General features: G+C 40.7%; 1 protein-coding gene across 6 annotated transcripts in view; it reads right to left on the minus strand.

Annotated features, from left to right (window-relative positions):
* pcbp3.S (poly(rC) binding protein 3 S homeolog) overlaps positions 1-16,284 on the minus strand; it is a 28,357-nt gene extending 12,073 nt beyond the window's left edge. Inside the window, exons 1-9 of one of the 6 annotated variants that reach the window (XM_018248031.2) lie at positions 15,991-16,283; positions 10,890-10,951; positions 8,214-8,365; positions 7,910-7,966; positions 7,216-7,332; positions 5,956-6,087; positions 5,134-5,262; positions 3,161-3,235; positions 177-278 (exon numbers count right to left, since the gene is read on the minus strand). In XM_018248031.2, coding sequence (XP_018103520.1) covers positions 177-278; positions 3,161-3,235; positions 5,134-5,262; positions 5,956-6,087; positions 7,216-7,332; positions 7,910-7,966; positions 8,214-8,282 — 681 coding nt within the window. In that variant the 5' untranslated portion in view covers positions 8,283-8,365; positions 10,890-10,951; positions 15,991-16,283. 6 annotated transcript variants of the gene reach the window in all.
* Positions 16,285-19,137: the final 2,853 nt, after the last annotated feature.

The following is a 19,137-nucleotide window of genomic DNA, read 5'->3' on the forward strand; positions in this document are numbered from 1 at the left end:
ACAAATCAACTCTCCAGTAAAAATAAAACCAAACACTAAAATAAAAAAAGCAATCACAGTTCAAACAAGCTTGCACATGATCTGTGACAAGAATAAAGAGCAACAGCTTCAAGATGTAAGGACAGCAGCCAATTAACTCTAACCAGACAGGGAGGAAGATAATAATTAGGACCTACCCCATGGAGATCCACAGCATCTAGGGAGACCCCCCCTGTGTGGGACCTTCGCCCCTCCCACAGGTCAGTCTCACATGCGTGCCCTCCGGCTTGGCGCGACACCTGTTGAACAGAGCGAAAATGGGATTCAGTTATCTCTGATAAAAGTCACAGCCTCTGTCCTCATTGAGAAGATACAGCCCCACCATATCATCCCCTATAATGTAGGAAGGGAGAGTTGAGTCATGGATCCAAAAGGAGGCCTCAGGTTTATGCTCTTCCTTCTCAACACTTTCTCACCACTATCTAATGGTCGAATGGACTCCCTAATGTAGTAATAAAATGTTGTGAGAAGTATTACAGACCATAACAGCTGTAAGAAAACTTCCTGTGGGGGTTCAGTTCTTTATAAGCGGTCTTTATTTACGTACTTAGCTAAACAGTTGAAGAAATCAAAGATTACAATTTTTAGAATATACTGTGTTCAATTAAACTAATTCAAAGGTTTTATTTTACATTTTAAAAACGATTATATGGATCTGGTTCATTCTATATAATGCGGATCTTTTGCCAAGAATGACAAAAGAACTATAAACACTGGCTGTAGCTACTGGCACCTAGCAGTGCTGTAAAAAGTACTTGTAGCATGGCAATGAAAACTACAGCATATCACATGTAGGTAGTTAACACGCCTCAATTCACAGCAAAGTCATGTAGAACAATTTAATGATACAATCAAATCACCCACAAGAAGTTTATTCCTTAAAAATAAGATACTTGTGGGTGTTAAAATGAACATTTTATTGGTTAATAGTTTTTGAACAATCATTGCCTTAAAAAGAAAAAAAATTAGCTGTGCAACACTAAAACTTATCTAATGTTTCAATGAGACTGTTCCCAAAATTTAAAGTGCACTACACTTCACATTTCAGTGCTTTTTTTTGCACCAAGCATCTTGTTTACCTTCATATAAATGTAGTTTCATCCGGCTTTGCAATAAAAGCAATACTATTACAAATTTTTCAGTGTCCCGTAATATCAGCGTAAATACCATCCCCACCTTTACCAAGCATCAATCTTAAAATTTTTGTTCCCTGCACTCGCTCCCCAAGCCTTTTAGGTGGGTCCATGAATCAGGAAGTCATTTTGGATCCATGATTTAAACCCAATGTTTAAAAAAAAAAAAACGAAGACTTTAAGGCAGATACTTCCATCAGAGACACTTACACTTTGTTCAAAAAGGTGATGCTTCATTTTAGTACAACAGGTAAGGGTTAACTGGGACTCAAATAGGTAAGGTCAAAGGCTTCTGTGCTGTCCTTATTCCTCTCCTCTCAGTTGATTTAATGTGGTTCATGGAATATACAGCAAGTCTTACTTAAAAACCACTTGTTCTAAAATTACCAAAATGCAAGCTGGCTTTGGGGTATCTTCGGAGACCCCATCAGCACATGATTCGGGGCTGGAAATTACTAGAGGTACTGCTATTTGCTCAAAATGCCTACCTTTGACTGCAAAGGGAATGTGTTACCAAGTTCAGACAAAATCCAGTTAATGCATAGGCTTTGAAGGAGAAGTAGCCCTTAAAAACAAGCTAGAAATGCCATATTTTATATACTGAACTTAATGCAGCAGCTTAAAGGTTTAGCAGCTCTAACAGTAACAACCTGGGTGCTCACCATCTTGGATTTTGCTAAGAAGGACAGTGACCAGTACATGTGCTCCAGGTAACTTGAGAAGCTTAGGTGAAGTGAAGTGGCCTGTCATACGAGATGCTGCTACAGGGCTGATTAAAATTTGTATGCTAAATATGGAGGTTTCGGAGCAGTGATGCGATGAATCTGAATTATTAATGGGCCTTGTATTGTGACATTTCATATACACAGTATAGGTATATTGTCACCAAATAACTGGCAGTAGAATCGAAGATGGGGAGATACTGTGGTATCTTCAAAGACAGATCTTCACTGCCAATGGCCTGTGGTTGCTTAAGGCTGGTATAAGTCCAAAACATAATGTGTAACATTTCTAACCTATTTCTTGGTCAAGCTTTAATTCTCCTTTAAAGGGTTTGTTCAAATTCCAAAAACTTTCTGTTCAATTGTTCACTAATAAAGACTTTTTTCAGTTACAGTCCATTTTTTTTTTTACAGTTTTTCCAATATCGAAGTTTAAAGTCCATGTCTCTGCTGTTTGTAACAGTTTAAGAGTCTGCACCTGAATTACTGCTGCCAAACTTTGCAACATTTAGTCGATACATTTATAAGCAGCATCTGTGACATATTAGCAACTATTGTATCAATTCTAGCAGCAGCCTTTAATGCAATGGTCCCCAACCAGTAGCTCGTGAGCAATATGTTGCTCTCCAACCCCTTGGATGTTGCTCCCACTGGCCTCAAAGCAGATGATTATTTTTGAATTCCAGGCTTGGAGGCAAGTTTTGGTTTCATAAAAACCAGGTGCACTGCCAAATAGAGCCTCAATGTAGTTTGACAATCCACATAGAGGCTTCCAAATGCCCAATCACAGCCCTTATTTGGCACCCAAGAACATTTTTTATGTATGTGTTGCTCCCCAACTCCTTTTACTTCTGAATGATGCTCACGGGTTCCAAAGGTTGGGGATCCCTGCGAATAACAGGGATTCTGTTCATCGGGGACAAAGATAAGAAGTGTATCAACTAAATGTATCAATTTAGAACAGTTCACAGAGTCGGAGACACCTTCGCAGAGCAGCTTTAGAAGGTGAAAAATTAAACTTAACACTTCAATATCACAGAAACGGTCACACGAAGAAAATAGAAAAATTTGAAACCAACTGAACCGAAAAAGTGTTTACTCAAATATAGGACATTGCTTGAGATTCTCAAAGCTATCATGGCTTGAGTAGAAATGTTCTACTTCTATGGTTTGTCGCAGATCATGTGCAAAACACACAAATGCAGTCTGACAAGATACCAGAGACCATGCATTTAATTTAGCAGTCAGTATTCGAGGAAGACTTACCTGACCACCTGCGAAGATTACAGGTGAACTGGAGGGTTTAGGCCGGTATGGGATGGTGACACCTTTTGGGGGTGACTGCAAAATAAAATAAAAAATATTAGTCGGCACACAAACCTACATCAAATGGAATTCAGAGTAAAACAAGCAGATTTTTTTCTTTAGGATTGATAACATTACTTTCAAAGTTCTTTAGACTGACTAAAGGCTTGTGGGGCTGTAGGAGAATTTTTGACATTTGACACATGAAATGCCAATGTTGAGTACGTTATATTCTTAGTCAACCTGTTGCTACAGACATAGGGTCGGTTACCAGCTTCAAAGCCATGTTTTCTTATTTTCGTTCTTTAGTGCATGAAAGGAGGAAAGAAGAATCTAAGGCGGGCATAGTGCAACAGGTGTATAGTCAAGCCCCCAGACAATCTTGCAGTTAACAACAAAATCAAGGGGACTGACAGTTGGCCAAATAAACAACAAACACTTGTTTCAAGATTACTCAAACAAGGACCTTACGGTTTACTAACCCTTTAAATACCACAGATCATGGAATTTACATTATGCAGCACTTCTAGGCAGGGAAATAAACGCTCCCTTGTTCTCGGCTGCTTGCCAACGTACGGAGGCAGAGAACATGTGAACACCGAGGTGCAAAAGCCCTAGACAACAACACATGAAGACGACATATTGCCCGTTTGCTTCACTTCCTGCTCACTCCCCGAGACACCCACATGCATACAAAATTAGCCGCTCCCACCTGGATCCTGCACCCTAACAGACTTTTCTACCAGATTTCCAGTCTGGTTGTGCCAGGTTAGTCTCACTTTTTACACTAATGCACAATTTATTTATTTTTTACACAAACTCATAATCTGGTAATCTATGCACATATGGCATGACATTGTTTGGCAAGGCCCTTGGCATTCATATTTTTTGAAAAAGTTGGGAATATGAACTTTACATCTAGTTACAGAAGTGGCACTACATTCCTGGGTACACTTAAAGTTCCTCCCAGAAAATGTCCCTAAAGAGTGAGGACAGAATTAGAAAATCTTAAAGGAAAACTATACCCCCAAAATGAATACTTGAGCAACAAGATAGTTTATATAACATTAAGTGGCATATTAAAGAATCTTACCAAACTGGTATATATATTTACATCTCGTGCCTTGAACCACCACTTCGTGATGGTCTGTGTGCTGCCTCAGATCACCTGACCAGAACTACTACAACTCTTAAGAGGAAGATGTGTGAAAGCAAAAGACAGAACTCTTGTCTGTTAATTGGCTCTTTTGACCGAACAAGTATAGTTTGTTTGCACCGTGAATCATACAATCCCAGAGGGGCGGCCCTTATTTTTTAAAATGGCAATTTTCTATTTAGGATTACCCAATGGCACATACTAAAATTAAGCATATTATGAAAACGGTTTATTTACATGAAGCAGGGTTTTACACATGAGCTGTTTTATGCAATGTCTTTTTATAGACCTACTTTGTTCTGGGATATAGTTTTCCTTTAACTATTTTCTAAAATGTAGGATTTAAAAATGAATTGCATTCCCTTCCTCTCATAGAAGCTCTTAAGCCAAGCCACCAACAGATATTTTGATGTATTAGGAGACATCTCTCAGCAGCATCACAAAAACGTCATAAGCCAGTGTATCAGTTGTACACAGCATGCCCTGTAACGCTCCGGAAACATGATCACATTAAAGACTAAGGCGATGAGCGGAACCACCAATCTATCAAATTATAACTGTTTAGACTACATAGTTTAAAAAGTTGCTATTGTCAAAAAATTAGGGAAAAAGTAAACCGTGGTAAAAAAAAGGTGACATTTACATTTGACTATTTTGGGTGAAATGAAAGCTGCATTTAACCATAAGGAGTTTTTAAATGCCACAGGGGGAAATAAATCCCTGCTGTATACAAATACACCTACTACGCGTTTAAGACATCAACAGCTATAATACTTGCCTCCAGCATGACTACGCAGATCTGTTTGACGCACTCTATAATGGATTGCGGAATGCCAGCAATGGTGATTGCTCTTTCTGTAGAATTAGGCAGCATGTCCCCAGCCACTTGTACCTGAGCCCCTGTACTCTGAAAGAAAACCGCAACACAGTGCTTTTAGGCAACAATCTAGTTAATGAGAACCACACAAGCTACAGTGGATCAATAAACCTAAAAGCAAGAGATCATACTTCAATTATTTCTAGGTACTTTTATTGGAACAGTAACAAAGTGCAATGCAAATTTAGCATGGGGTGGATTTAGTGTGTCTCCATAGTTCTGGCTACCTGCCATCACAAGAAAGCCAAATATAGATTTGGTGTATAAAACTAGCTCATATAGATGCTCTCTGTAAGTCAGACATCTTTAATGCAGGGTCTCGGCACGGATCAATTGCACCTGAAATGCCAAACACCCACTCTTTGTTCTGCCCACCTGCCTTGTCAAGGTTAATTTTCATCACATAAGTAGAAGGGAGAGATTATCTGCAGACCTCTGTTTTACGACAACTGTGCATGCACCGAAACTCATGAAAATTGTTGAAAGCGCCGGTCTCATTCCGAAGAGGCTGAAGATGGCGCCCATCAACTCCGCATTTGCCCGGGGTAGCATGTAGGGTATTTTTTTTTTCTTCTTCTTTAAAGGGAACATTGCTTGTAACAGAAAGACCATGGGTGTATACACCCTCAAACTGTCCTTTCAGTCTGAAGGCCAACTGGTCAGAGAACATATCTGATTGGTTCATGTAAGGCCAGTTTAAGTCTTTAAGGAATAAACACTTACCTCTCTAATTTCCTTTATTTTGCAACCTCCCTTGCCAATGAGGGATCCACATTGACTGGCTGGAACCACCAGACGCAAGGTAACTGGAGGCTTGCTAGATGCAGTGCTGTTGGTCATGGAGCTGCTGATATCCTGTTAAAGTGCAGTTATAAATCAGCATCTTACAAATTAAGTTGATGGGGGATGAATACCTCTGCAGAGGCAGAACTCCATATACAGTAGCATTTTTTGAAACGTTTTAATAGAAAGATTGACATTGTCCAGGACCAACAAGGGATCAGATGCTTAGACAAATATTTATGAAACTCAGTATCACAGCTCCCTATTGTATGTACATTTTAGTTAGATGGCACATTTTTTTTGCCTGTCCATATTCCACCTTGTCAGGGTAAAGACCATATGTACAATGTAAGCAATTACAAATGCGTCCATTTGCCACCAAGACTGGTTCATTGAAACTATTATGCCTAATTCCCCATTACCTTTTCTCTCCCCCCCCCCCAAAGAGATTCTCAAATGTTTGACACATTCGTTACAGATGAACTGTGTGGTATTCCATGTTCACATGTGTACATATCACAACAATTTCATTAAATGCTAGACTTAAAGGAGAAGGAAAGCTACCAAGGCAGTTTATTGAGAATACATTAGCCACAACAGTGCAAGATAGAACGCTAATTATTTAGAATGCTTTTCCATACCCGAGTAAACAGCTCTAGACACTGTCTCGGTTTGATTCGGATAGCAGCTGCCATATTATCTTGCCCTGACATCACTTCCTGCCTGAGACTCTCCCTTCTCACTCATACCTCAGATTACAGCAGAGAGGGGAGGAGGGAGGATCAAACTGAGCATGCTCAAGTCCAAACCCTGGATGTTTAAACCGAGAGATGGAAGTCTGATACAGAAGCCCATGTCTACACAATAGAAGGAAATAAATGTGGCGTTTCTTTTGACAGAGGACTCATAGCAGCATTATTTTGAGGGTTTACTTGTGTATTTATATAGACCTTTCTGATGAAGCTCACTTAGTTTTAACCTTTCCTTCTCCTTTAAAGGTGATCTAAACCCATCCATTTAAATATAATCCCACATATTATGCACATTGCTTCCCAGCAACACCATACCAAATTTTGTGTTTCTTACCTAATCCAGCTCCCCTCCCAAATTCATAAAAGTACATAAGAAAACCCATATAATATCTTAAATTAAAGCACCAACAAACTGTTAACACCCAAGATATTATAGCAAATGCATTACCTCTTCCAGTTTATCTATGATCATAGAGAAGGCTTTAAAGATGGCGTTCGTAGGACCCGCCAAGGTAATTATCCTTTCTGGACAATTGCCTTCTGAGATGTTAATCCGGGCACCACTCTAAGGAGAGGAATGAGATAATATGCATTATATGACAATATTAATGATACGTTCTGTTGGAGAATTGCGATATATATATATAGATATATACTTTTTATTGTTTTATTTTATATATTTGGGGGAAAAAAATATAAAAAAAACAGATATAATATATGCTATAGCTGATCAAAGAGCACAAAGGCAATTTTGTACACACAAAATGACATGTATTCATGAGGATCTCTAAATAGTCTGCTCAGCAGTGCTGTATGTCACATCACATGAATCACTCAGACTGGAAGGCAGAGTTAATATGGGGACTAATTTTTGTCTTCATGCAAGTCTATGGGAAAATTCCTATAGCCATTAAAACCATAAATAACTTGCAACCAAAAACTGCAGAGCAGTTTAGGGGATTAAACAGAACACACCATATCATACTGGAGACTTTCAAAATGTAGAAATCTACATTTTGGACTAAAGGATGCTTCTTATAGACTATCAGGAGGAATCAGACTTTTAGATACAGCCTGTCTTAAACAACACAAATTCACTTTTGCACAGAAATCTTACCAGGGCAACTCCTATAAAAACATACCTCTTCACGCATCTTTTTAACAGATTCTCCTTTCTTCCCAATAATGCTTCCAACTTCCTATTAAAAACAAAATAAAAAAAAAATTTAAACTTATATAGGTGTATAAAAAAAAAAAAAATCTAAATACATTCTCTATTGGAGCAGGTATATGAATATATGAGCAGAAGGAGAGTGCAAGAAAGAGAGAAGGAGAGAGAAGGAGAGAACTTTTAACAGCCTTTCCCTGTGTGTCCCACTGTTCCGGTTCAAATAAATAAAATACTATACATGTGTAACTACAGGAAAATGATAATGCTCTGCTTACCTTCCCATGCATAAGCAATCTGATGGTGAGTGTAACATTCAGGCCTCCTTCAATCACACCGGTGTCCATGATAAGTCTAGTTCTTTAGGATCAAGGCTATTGTCAGAAGCTGTACAAAGTAGTCAAATCTTTGGTCACAGGATGAGACACGACTTAAAAAAAAAAAAAAGTTTGTATTACAATTGGTTTACCTTGCACTCTTGTTAGAGAAAACCTTCAGTTTCCCCAATAAGTAATCTAAGCAACTTTACAATCGATGGTTATATGAGGTTTTTAATGATTTTTCATAAATTATTGTTTCATGCCAAAATGGCGCCTGTCTGGTTTCTAGAGTTGAGTGAAAATGTGCAGTACTCCATGCTGTACCCAAAAGTGATTGTGCCAGTTCTCAACTGCCAATAGATTTCTTATCAGATAGGATCATTTTCAAGTATTAATTGTCCACCCCTGACACAATAGCTCAAATAAAAGCGTATTAGTGCCTTATGGGCATGAGCATCAAACAAAAACCACAAAAAAGCTCTTTTACAAGAATTTGGGGTGTAACAGTGTACTATGTATAAAATACCTTTAAATTATTTAGTATGACGAGTGATATTCTGACAATTTGCTAATGTTTTTTTTTTTATTATTTGTGGTTTGGGTTTAGCTTTTTATTCAGCAGCTCTACAGTTTGTAATTTCAACAATCGGGTTGCTAGGGTCCAAATTAACCTAGCAACCATGCACTGATTTGAATAAGAAGCTAAAATAGGAGAGGGCCTGAATAGAAAGAAGAGTAATAAAAAAAAGTAGCAATGACCATAAATGTGAAGCCTTACAGAACGTTTGTTCTTAGATGGGGTCAGTGACCCCCATTTGAAAGCTGGAAAGGGTCAGAAGAAAAAGGGCAAATAAAGATCAGTTGCAAAGTTTCTAGGAATTGTACACAACATCCTAAAAGTTAAATCAATAGTGAACCAGCCCTTTAGCAGCAACAGCTGTCTCAGGGTCTCGACAGTAGCTTTGCAGCATGGAACATGTCAGATCTACTGTAAAAAAGCAGCACCCCTGTATATCCAGAGGCTTACCATAGCTTACCATAGCTGGCCATAGACACAAAGATCAGACAGTGCGAATCATCGTATGATCGGACTTTCCCATCAAACAAACAAAGTAGAAAAGAACAGATGAGCCGATGTTCTGCCCCTGACAGCAATCGTACGAAAGTTATGTCTGACAAAGCTGGTGACAGTCTCCCACTGAAAATCGTATGATCAGCAATACACGCAGAGATATTATCGGCAGCCAACAGAAATCTTTTAACCTGTCCGATTGACCAAACGACCGATCTGCGCCGGACGAAAAATGTCGGGACTCTCCACACACGGTCCGAAAATCATACGAATCCTCGCTTCGTACGATCAGATCTTTTCGTCTATGGCCAGTTTAAGGGACTAACTGCTAAAATGTTATGAATATTGTTCATGCAAATTCTTTATCCAATCAAACACATCAAGTACAGTACTTATGTAGAGGGTTTAATCATTGAGCAACTGGATAGTTCAAAGTCCAAATAGGTCTGCAGTCCTGAAAATACATGCTCAAGCTGTTTGTGGACCGTGCCTTGAGATCTACTGATCCCCAGCTAAAGGTCTACTGGTAGATCCCGATCTACCTTTTGGGCACCCCTGCTATAGAGGTACAATGAACACTGTGCCATATAGCTATACCAAACACCACAACTCGCACACAACAGGAGTAAAATTTAAAGCCACTAGGGCTCATATCAACACAGGCACATAAGCAGCAGTGCAGTAAACACATGGCAACCAATCAAGTGTTTGCTTGACTGTTCTACTTGCAGCTGCCTGTAGGGATAGTGGCAAATGGGGACATTAGTCACCCATCGACAAATCTCCCAGAAATGCCTTCTCGCTGGCAGGAATACGAATTGCCTGCAGGATGGCATATATTTTCGAGGTCGCCTCGTGAGGAAACATCGGCCAACTTTGGAAATCCGAAACGATTCATATGCCATCCCACCTGCAATTTGTATTCTTTCCAGCAGGAAGGCAATTTGGGGGGAGATTTGTCGCTGGGACAACTAATCTCTCCCTAAAATGCTACCAATTTATTACAATGAGTAACTGCCTATGTGTATATTTGGCCAGTCTTGGTGCATGACCCCCACTGACTTTGAAACAGGTCTACCAAGCTTTAAGAAACTAGACCAAAAAAAAAACTATGGGCTGCCAAACAACTTACTACATTAACTCCCAAAGAGGGCACAAGCTCAATGAACTATGATCACTTGATGGAAGCGGATGATTAAATCCATACAAAGTAAATACAGCTTTAGGTCCGTGATCATCATCCAGTGGCTTGGGAGCAACATACTCACCGTCCCCTTGGCTGTTGTTCAAAGAATGTTTTGTTTTTTTTAATTTTAGGCAAGTTTTGGTTGTATACCGTAAAAACCGTGGGTACTGCCAAACAAAACCTCCTGTAGGCTGCCAGTCCACATCACACACAATTGGTCTGGGTTTGCTCTTCTGCTTCTCTCAAAAGCCCAGTTACAAAATTAACTTGTTTTATTCTGTCACAGTTCCAGTTATATCTAGGACATCAAATAAGCTTTTTTCACTATTCAGGCACAAATAAACCAATTAGTGTGCCTATTAAAAGGGGTTTTTACCTTTGAGTTAACTCTGATGCAGAGCGAGGTTGCTTTTTCCACAGAACAGAATGCTAACGATGCTGGATGTAGATCATAACGGGACATCACATTAGTATGGTATGGGCACTGCTAAAGTAGATTTGTCAGGTAATTTGCAATTGGTTCATTTTTACGTTTTGTGGTTTGAGTTAGAGCTTATACAGCAGTTTGGTTGCTAGGGTTCAATTTACCCTAGCAACTATGTGTTTGCTAGGGTTGACATACTAGGAAATCTCGTCCGACAAGAAAGCCATAGAAATGGGGGGGGGGGGGGACTCAGTATTCTATCAATTCCAGCTATCTTCTGGAGGATCTGTGTCATCCATCATACACAAATTGGGTACTTTGAACGATCCGACATAACAAACAAACACAAATGATGGAGCCAAGGCCAGTATTTCATTGAGCAAAGACAAATAATTGGCTGGCTGGCAAATTACCCTTCCCCCAGCACGCTTGCCAAAATGTGCTTCAGCAGCTCATGTTACTATTTTTCTATTGATTTTAGTTACAAACAGGATATAGTGGAGTTGGGGGGGCCAAGGGATAATGACCTGCCAAACAACAACTGGGGAGAACACTGATGCATATTAAAGGGGGGAAAACCCCAAATGAAGCCACAGTAGATCAAAAACAGGTTTCAATTTTTTTTTTCTGGAGAACAGAAAATGGTGTAAAATCTGGGAAAATAAAAACTCTACATAGAAGACTCTTTTATATAACCTGATTTTAACATATCTATTTTCTAGCAGCAAATTTCCCTTATTCTACAGTTTTGAAGAAAGCCACATTACCCTTCTCTCACAGTGCTAGACCTATGCCAATCCTGTTACTGCCATTAGAGGGGACAATTATTTCCTATCAAAATCACAGGAGCAGTGGCTGGAAGACTTTTGCACTAAACCACATTCTCTAAATTGCAACCGACTGCTTACACAGCCATCTTATTTATATAAATCTGCAGCAATGCTTCCAAAGCCATTTTACCAGTGCAGTAGAAGAGCACATTACACATTTAAATGGATATAAATAGCTCATTATTTAAGTGTTAACAGTCCTTTAACACCCTCAAAAGTGATAACTACTGTTTCTCTGCTCATGTGGAAAGCAGACAAAGAATGGAATGGCCTTGGAATGGAACTCTGAACTGCAGCCTTCAGGCACATGTTAAGCCTTCATTTGGCCATCTGAGCTCAAAAAAAAGGAGCCAAATGGCTGGCAAATGCCACCAATACCTACTTCAGAATTAGCATGTGCTTAATATTGAGCAGCGACGGCTCAAGCCCTCCCAACAGATGTGTATGGCTTACTGTGATCAAGGGCTCCACATTCAAATTACCAGGCTTTTCTCTATTTACACTATTACTCAGCACATAACATCATTTACATGTTACATTTAAGACGTTCAAGGGATTCTGTCATGATTTTTATGATGTAGTTTTTATTTCTAAATTACACTGCAAATAATTCACTCTACAATATAAAACTTAATTCCTAACACAACAAGTATATTTTTTATAGTTGTAATATTGGTGCGTAGGTCATTTTGCCTGGTCATGTGCTTTCAGAAAGAGCCAGCACTTTAGGATGGAACTGCTTTCTGGCAGGCAGTTTATTCTGCTCAATATAACCGATTGTGTCGCAGTGGGACCTGGATTTTACTATTGAGTGCTGTTTTTATATCTACCAGGCAGCTGTTATCTTGTGTTAGAGAGCTGCTATCTGGTTACCTTCCCATTGTTCTGTTAGGCTGCTGGGGAGGAAAGGGAGGGGGGTTATATCACTCCAACTTGCAGTAAAGAGTGACTGAAGTTTATCAGAGCACAAGTCACATAACTATGCGGCGCTGGGAAACTGACAATATGTCTAGCTAGCCTCATGGTAGATTTCAAAATTAAATAGAAAAACAAATGTGTTTGCTCTTTTGAAAAATGGATTTCAGTGCAGAATTCTGCTGGAGCAGCACTATTAACCGATATGTTTGGGGGGGGGGGGAAGCATTTTCCCCTATGACTGTATCCCTTAAATACTACTGGTACATAAGTTTAGCCCATAATGGGGCATGGTTCAAACCATCCCACTACAATTTAGCTACCACACATGGCAAGACTGTGTGGCATATGTATTGGTTGGCATCCCTAGAGAGTCTTCCATGAGCAACTACATACATTTGTATCATACATAATTTCAGTTTCTATCTTACCAACATGGACATTGGCAAGCAAGTGTGTTGTCAGCCCTATATTGTCCATTGATTCCCATCTGAGTGAAGGGGACACTATAAGGACATCTCATCTGGCTTAAATTTCCAGGCTAAAAACTGTCTTGTGTGTGACATTAGCCAGAAGACTTGAGATAAAACTACAGGTATTTTTAGACACAAACAGCAGTATTAAACCATAAAGAAAGAAGCTTCAAGTGCCAAGAATGTCCATATCTCTGACACATTTGAAATTGCCAATAACAGATATGCAAGTCACGACTAAAGGACCTTCACATAACCAATGTCATCAGGGTCACTGTAACAGATTAATAGGAAAGTGTGCCAAGGTCATTCCTCTTCTTTAAAAACATGATTATTTCTTCCAAGGGATGCTTGACTCTAAAGTTAATCAGTAAATTTACCTCCAACACCATTTTTTAATATTCAATATATTTTAATTAACATATACATGCTAGATATAATTACAAGTGAAACGGGGAAAGGGTTAAGCTTTTATATTCAATAAAGGCTATATACCTACTATCAAACTATGCAAGAATCAATTCAGATATTGCTTTTATGCCTCTCCAATTGATCTTGTGTAACTCAATTAAACTGGTAGGCCAGGGTCTAAAGGATGACAGCTGCATTTCTACTATCAGCACAAGGGAGGGCACTGATGCAGCACAGTATATAATATTTATTCAATGAACTTTGCTATGCACCCACAGCAGTATCTCTAGCCTGATCACTCCCTTCCTGCCTTATGTTGCCTCTACAAAGATTTACTATCACATTCCAGTTCCCATTTACAGACATACTTTAATTTCCTCCACACCAGCTGCTCTGTTGAAATTGCAGGCATTTTAAGAAATGGCGAGACCCACATGCTCATGTCTTGCCTACCACCATTATTTAAAATCATGTGCACTTAAAATATTTAGTCAGTGCGCACATGGTTGGAATGTGACAGTAAAACACCACAATAGGGAGCACAAGCCAAGGAAGAAGCCATACAGGCAATGGAGGATCCAAACAAAACAATGGCAATGATACAAGATGGCTATTATGGTGAACTCTCATGTGGGCAGGCTTCTGGGAATGATCCAGAACATGCACTCTTTTGGCCACCTAGCTGCACAGACTGCAAATTGCTCTAATAGTAGAGCTGCTAAATGGAAAAGCTATTTAGAAGCAAACTAAAAGGGATCACTGCAACAGACAAACAGAGCCTGTTGAGATATTATGAACAGGGAGCTTGCCCGACCCAAGCTCATACAGCCACATGATAAATACCCAAGGGCTCATGCATACAGGCCACCTTCTTGCCTAATCCTATTTTGGGCTTTAGGATCAAAATGGCTTGCCCGACGAGTGGATTTAAGTTTAAGGCATGTTGCTATTGCAGAGAGTGCTGGGCAACTGTTTCCATCCAGTGGAACACTTATACATGTTGAGGGGTCAGTTTATAATGAAGCCTTTTTATCCCCAAAGAGGTCAGTACGTATCTTAAGCCAGTAATCCCCAGCCAGTCGCTTGCAACGATGTTGCTGACCAAGCCCTTGGACCAGTGGTCCCCAGCCAGTAGCTCGCAAGCAACATGTTGCTCACAAACCCCTTGGATGCTGTTGTCAGTGGCCTCTAAACAGTTGCTTATTTTTGTATTTCAGGTTTGGGGGCAAGTTTTGGTTGCATAAAAAACAGGTTCAGATAGGAGCCACCAAATTACAGCCTTTATTTAGCACCCTGGGACATTCTTGGATGCCTGTGTTGCTCACCAACTCTATTTTTAAATGGGGCTCATAGGTAAAAAAGGTTGGAGACCCCTGTCTTGGATGCTGCTCCCAGTGTCTTTGAATTCGGGTGCTGATTTCTGAATTTCAGGCTTGGGGGGGGGAAGGTTTACATAAAAAGATGTACTGCCAAACATGGACAAAGGGACTACAAATAGCCATTTACAGCCCATATTCGACACCACCAGGAACTTTCACCCCCCCCCCCAAACTTTATATTTGGATGACCCCTGCTTTAAGCCATTAAGCTCTTCTGGAGGGTCACACTTGCCTATCGGTCTCCAGTCAGTAGGCATTGATGTTAGACAAGGTTAAGCTTTCTGCCAACTATATGAATGGAGCACTTGTGTATCACCTTTATGCCCATCACTTACATCCACTCTATGACCCTGAGATCCCTTTGGGGGGAGGGCACAGCTTGAAAGAACTCAAATAGTGATGTGCCCTGAGAGGAGTGGGTTAACATACAAGACATGCAGTTTTACCATTATCCCACGTATTAAAGTAGTTAACAGGCAGGTAGACTGATGTCCATAAAGAGCCCAGGTTATATCAGGCACAATTGTTATAGGGTTCACTTCATAGGGGGGAGGTTCTCATTACAAATGCCCAGTTTTAACACCCCCTTCGAATTATTGCCAGGGTTCAGTTCCCTGATGCCTACCCAAAAAAAGCATCATTTAATAAGCAAGTCAATGGGGTAGAGTGTAGAGCAATGTGAATAACAGGCCGCAGTACTTTAACACCCCCCTAGAATAAGAGCTGCGAATGGGATGCCCCGCTGCCCTAGATTCGCCATGAAGAGGAATAGGAAGATGGGTGGCACGGTGCAATACTAGCCATGGACTTAGGGGGGCAGCATGGGGCACAGCACAGGCCGCCTTCTCACATGGTGCATTCAATACAATGAGTCAGGGCCTTCTCCCATAGCTCAATAACAAAGCAGCCAGGGGTCGGCCTTGGGGACTCTCCATCCCCTTTCAGACTGGATTAGGATGCGGTATTCCTGACCCCCAGGCCCTTCCGACCGCCTCAACATACAGTAAGTGAACAACACGTGACGCAGGAGCAAAGTAGCACTTACCTGCGGGTTATAAAGGACGTGAGGGCGGGAAAAGTGAGAGCGAGAAAGAAAATAGGGAAAGGGGGTAGGAAAACAAGGGAGGAATGGGGAGGAAGGAACGGTCCGGAGGCTAGGGGCCCCGGGGAGGGAGGGGAGGAGAGAGCCGGGCGGGCGAGGAATGGCGACGGCGGGAGGGGCTGGCGGGAGCTGCGGCTTCTGCTGCTGCCTCTGCTGGTCTGGGAGGAGAGAGGAGGCGCGGGTAACTATCAACCCGCCCTAACCGGAAGTCTGCGCTATACACGCAAGGTGCGACCACTAGGGGGTGGCAGTCGAAGTGCATATACTTTATTGGCGTGCAGTGACGTGTAATGATCAGAGGTGTCTGCAAAGTCCAATAGGAAGGTTGCAAGAGAGGGAACACACCAATAAACTGTCGAATGCTAGCGTAATGGTTAAATATAGTCTCCGCATTCCCCAAGCCGAGGAGTTGATGACGCAAGACAACGCCATGTTGGTACACCCTCGATCTCCGCACGCATACCGGGAAAGAACACGCCGGCCTCTGAAGCAATATGGTGCCGCCCGAAACGGCACGCGTTTCAAATCTTTGCGGTGAATTAAATAGTTCCTTTATCCCCAATATGACAACTGTTAAAATACTTGATGACGCCATCACTTAGTGTACAAAGATGGCTTACAATAAACAACCGTGAAGTCAAGCTCAGTGCTCAAGCTGGGACAAAATGGCCGATAGTAAACTTCCGGCGCAAGTTGGTCACTGCAAAAGCATCTTCAAGATGGCCGATAAATACGTAGTTTTTATTATAGCGGTACTGAGGAATTGTTTGCGATAGCGCCTCCTTGCGAGCACTTGTTAATTACACCCACGACAGCTGAATTTTTGAATGACCCAGTTTCTCATTCCTCTGGTGGACTCTAATTTTACATGTTGATTAATATGCCCTATGGGCTCGGAGCTGAAGATGCTGCTGTAGTTCTGGCTTCTCTCGGTGGAGCAATACGCTGATCCTGTAACTAGGACTAATCCCAATGTGATTCATTAACTTGTTGTCATGTAAATAAAGGGGACCTTCATTAATAAAAAAATACACTAAACTGATTCATATGTGAGCCCCTCAATCTGAGTCTGAGCACTATTTATTAAAGAAACTACATAAAAATGAAACTTGGTAAATAGATATGTTGTGAAACATAAATGTTTTCAATATGGTTAGCCAAGAATGTAATATAAAGGCTGGAGTGACTGGATGTCTAACATAATAGCCAGAACACTACTTCCTTATTTGCAGCTCTATAACCTGTTACCAGTCAGTAACCAATCAGTCCTATAAGGGACATAAATGTACTGTTAGTTTGCTTTTGAATCTGACCTGCACACTAAGGATCAAAAGCAAACTAACAGAACAGTTATGTCCCACATGGCCCCCCTTCCAGTCGTTAAGAGGTTAGAGAACTGCAGAGGAGATAGATAAATTCTGGCTATTATGTTGGACATCCTCTCACTCCAGCAAAGCCCCGATTTGTGGCAAGGTCACAAAGACCTGGGCCTAGGGCGGCAAGATTTTTGGGGTGCATACAGCTAGTGTTGCCCCTGGCCTGACAGGTAAAAATGATGGTTGATCCCAATGTTATTAATAGGAAAAAAAGATAAATATATAGTAAGGCTGGTATTTTTTTCCAGAAAATGTGGCAACCCTACATGCTGCCCAGCCAGATTCCAAATGTATTAGAAGCACTGGGGATGCACTGTTTAAACAGCTCGCACACTTATTCCCCAGTGCCCTGGATGGAGCCTGCACAGGCAGGTGTTTGACTCTCTGGCCTAGGGGCGGCCAAAACAGAAATCCGGCACTGACTCCAGTTTATATAGATTACAAACTATAATAGAAATATTTTATATTTTGCACTATTTACCCAGTTTTATTTTTACACTGTACTGTTGCTTTAAAGTAGTGTTCCTCAATCAGCAGCTCGCAAGCAGGTCTGGGCTGCGAGTCAAAATAGGCCCTGGTATTCCAATTACAGAGAGGCCCGTACAGCCCACTAAATAGTGAGTGTCTATGGCAACTTACAGCAGCCCCTCTGGCAGTTGCCAGGACCCACATATTGCCAGACAAGGCACCAGGTCCCTAGCATTCTGGATAATAGGTACAATTCCTCTGTGTGTATACAGTGTCGGACTGGCCCACCGGAAAAAACTATAATCAATTATTCCATCTATTTAGCCTATTTTTTTCATAGAAATAAGGAACGGCCATGAAATAGGCCAAATGTTTAGCAGCATGAGGGCCCACTGACACCAGGGCCCACCTGGACTTTTCCTGGTATCCCGGTGGGCCAGTCCGACACTGTATACACACAGAGGAATTGTACCTGTTATCCAGAATGCTCGGGACCTGCGGCTTTCCAGATAATGGATCTTTCCTTAATTTGGATCTTCATACTTTGTCTACTACAAAATCACGTGAACATTAAATAAACCCAATACAGCCGAAAGTGTGGTGTGCACTCCATTTAATAAATTTACATGCCTGGTGGCAGGAGTCTGTAGATTATAAAACATCATATTACACCACACTCACAGGTCTTTAGTGAACAAAAATGACATTTATTGAACCAATGTTTCAGCCTCAACAGAGACCTTTATCAAGGTACAGTGCTGTACTAAGAGCTGACCTAAATAACCCTCACCTAAAAAGTGCCAGAAAGTCTGTTAGTTTCCATAGTAACTATAGTGAAGACCCATGTGCAAATGAATATGACAGTGGATGCCAGAAGCTAATGGATAGAGGAAAAAAGTGTGTTCTTGTCTTGCCGAGCATGTAAAAACACTCACAATGCTGTTACTATCTTAAAGGGGTTGTTCACCTTCCAAACTGTTTTTTCGGTTCAGTTGTTTTCAGATTGTTCACCATAAACAACAACTTTTTTCAATTACTTTCCATCTTTTATTTTTTACCTTTTTACAAAAATTGAAGTTTAATGTTCCTGTCTATGGTGTTTCAGTCTGGCAGCTCAGTGACCCAGGAGTATTCTGAACTGTTACAATTTGCTACATTTAGTTGACACAATTAGTTGATACATTTTTCAACAGCATCTGTGGAATATTAGCAACTATTGTATCAATTCAGCTGCCTTTTATGAAAC

This window comes from Xenopus laevis, chromosome 2S (assembly GCF_017654675.1).
Source record: "Xenopus laevis strain J_2021 chromosome 2S, Xenopus_laevis_v10.1, whole genome shotgun sequence".
NCBI classification, from domain to species: domain Eukaryota; kingdom Metazoa; phylum Chordata; class Amphibia; order Anura; family Pipidae; genus Xenopus; species Xenopus laevis.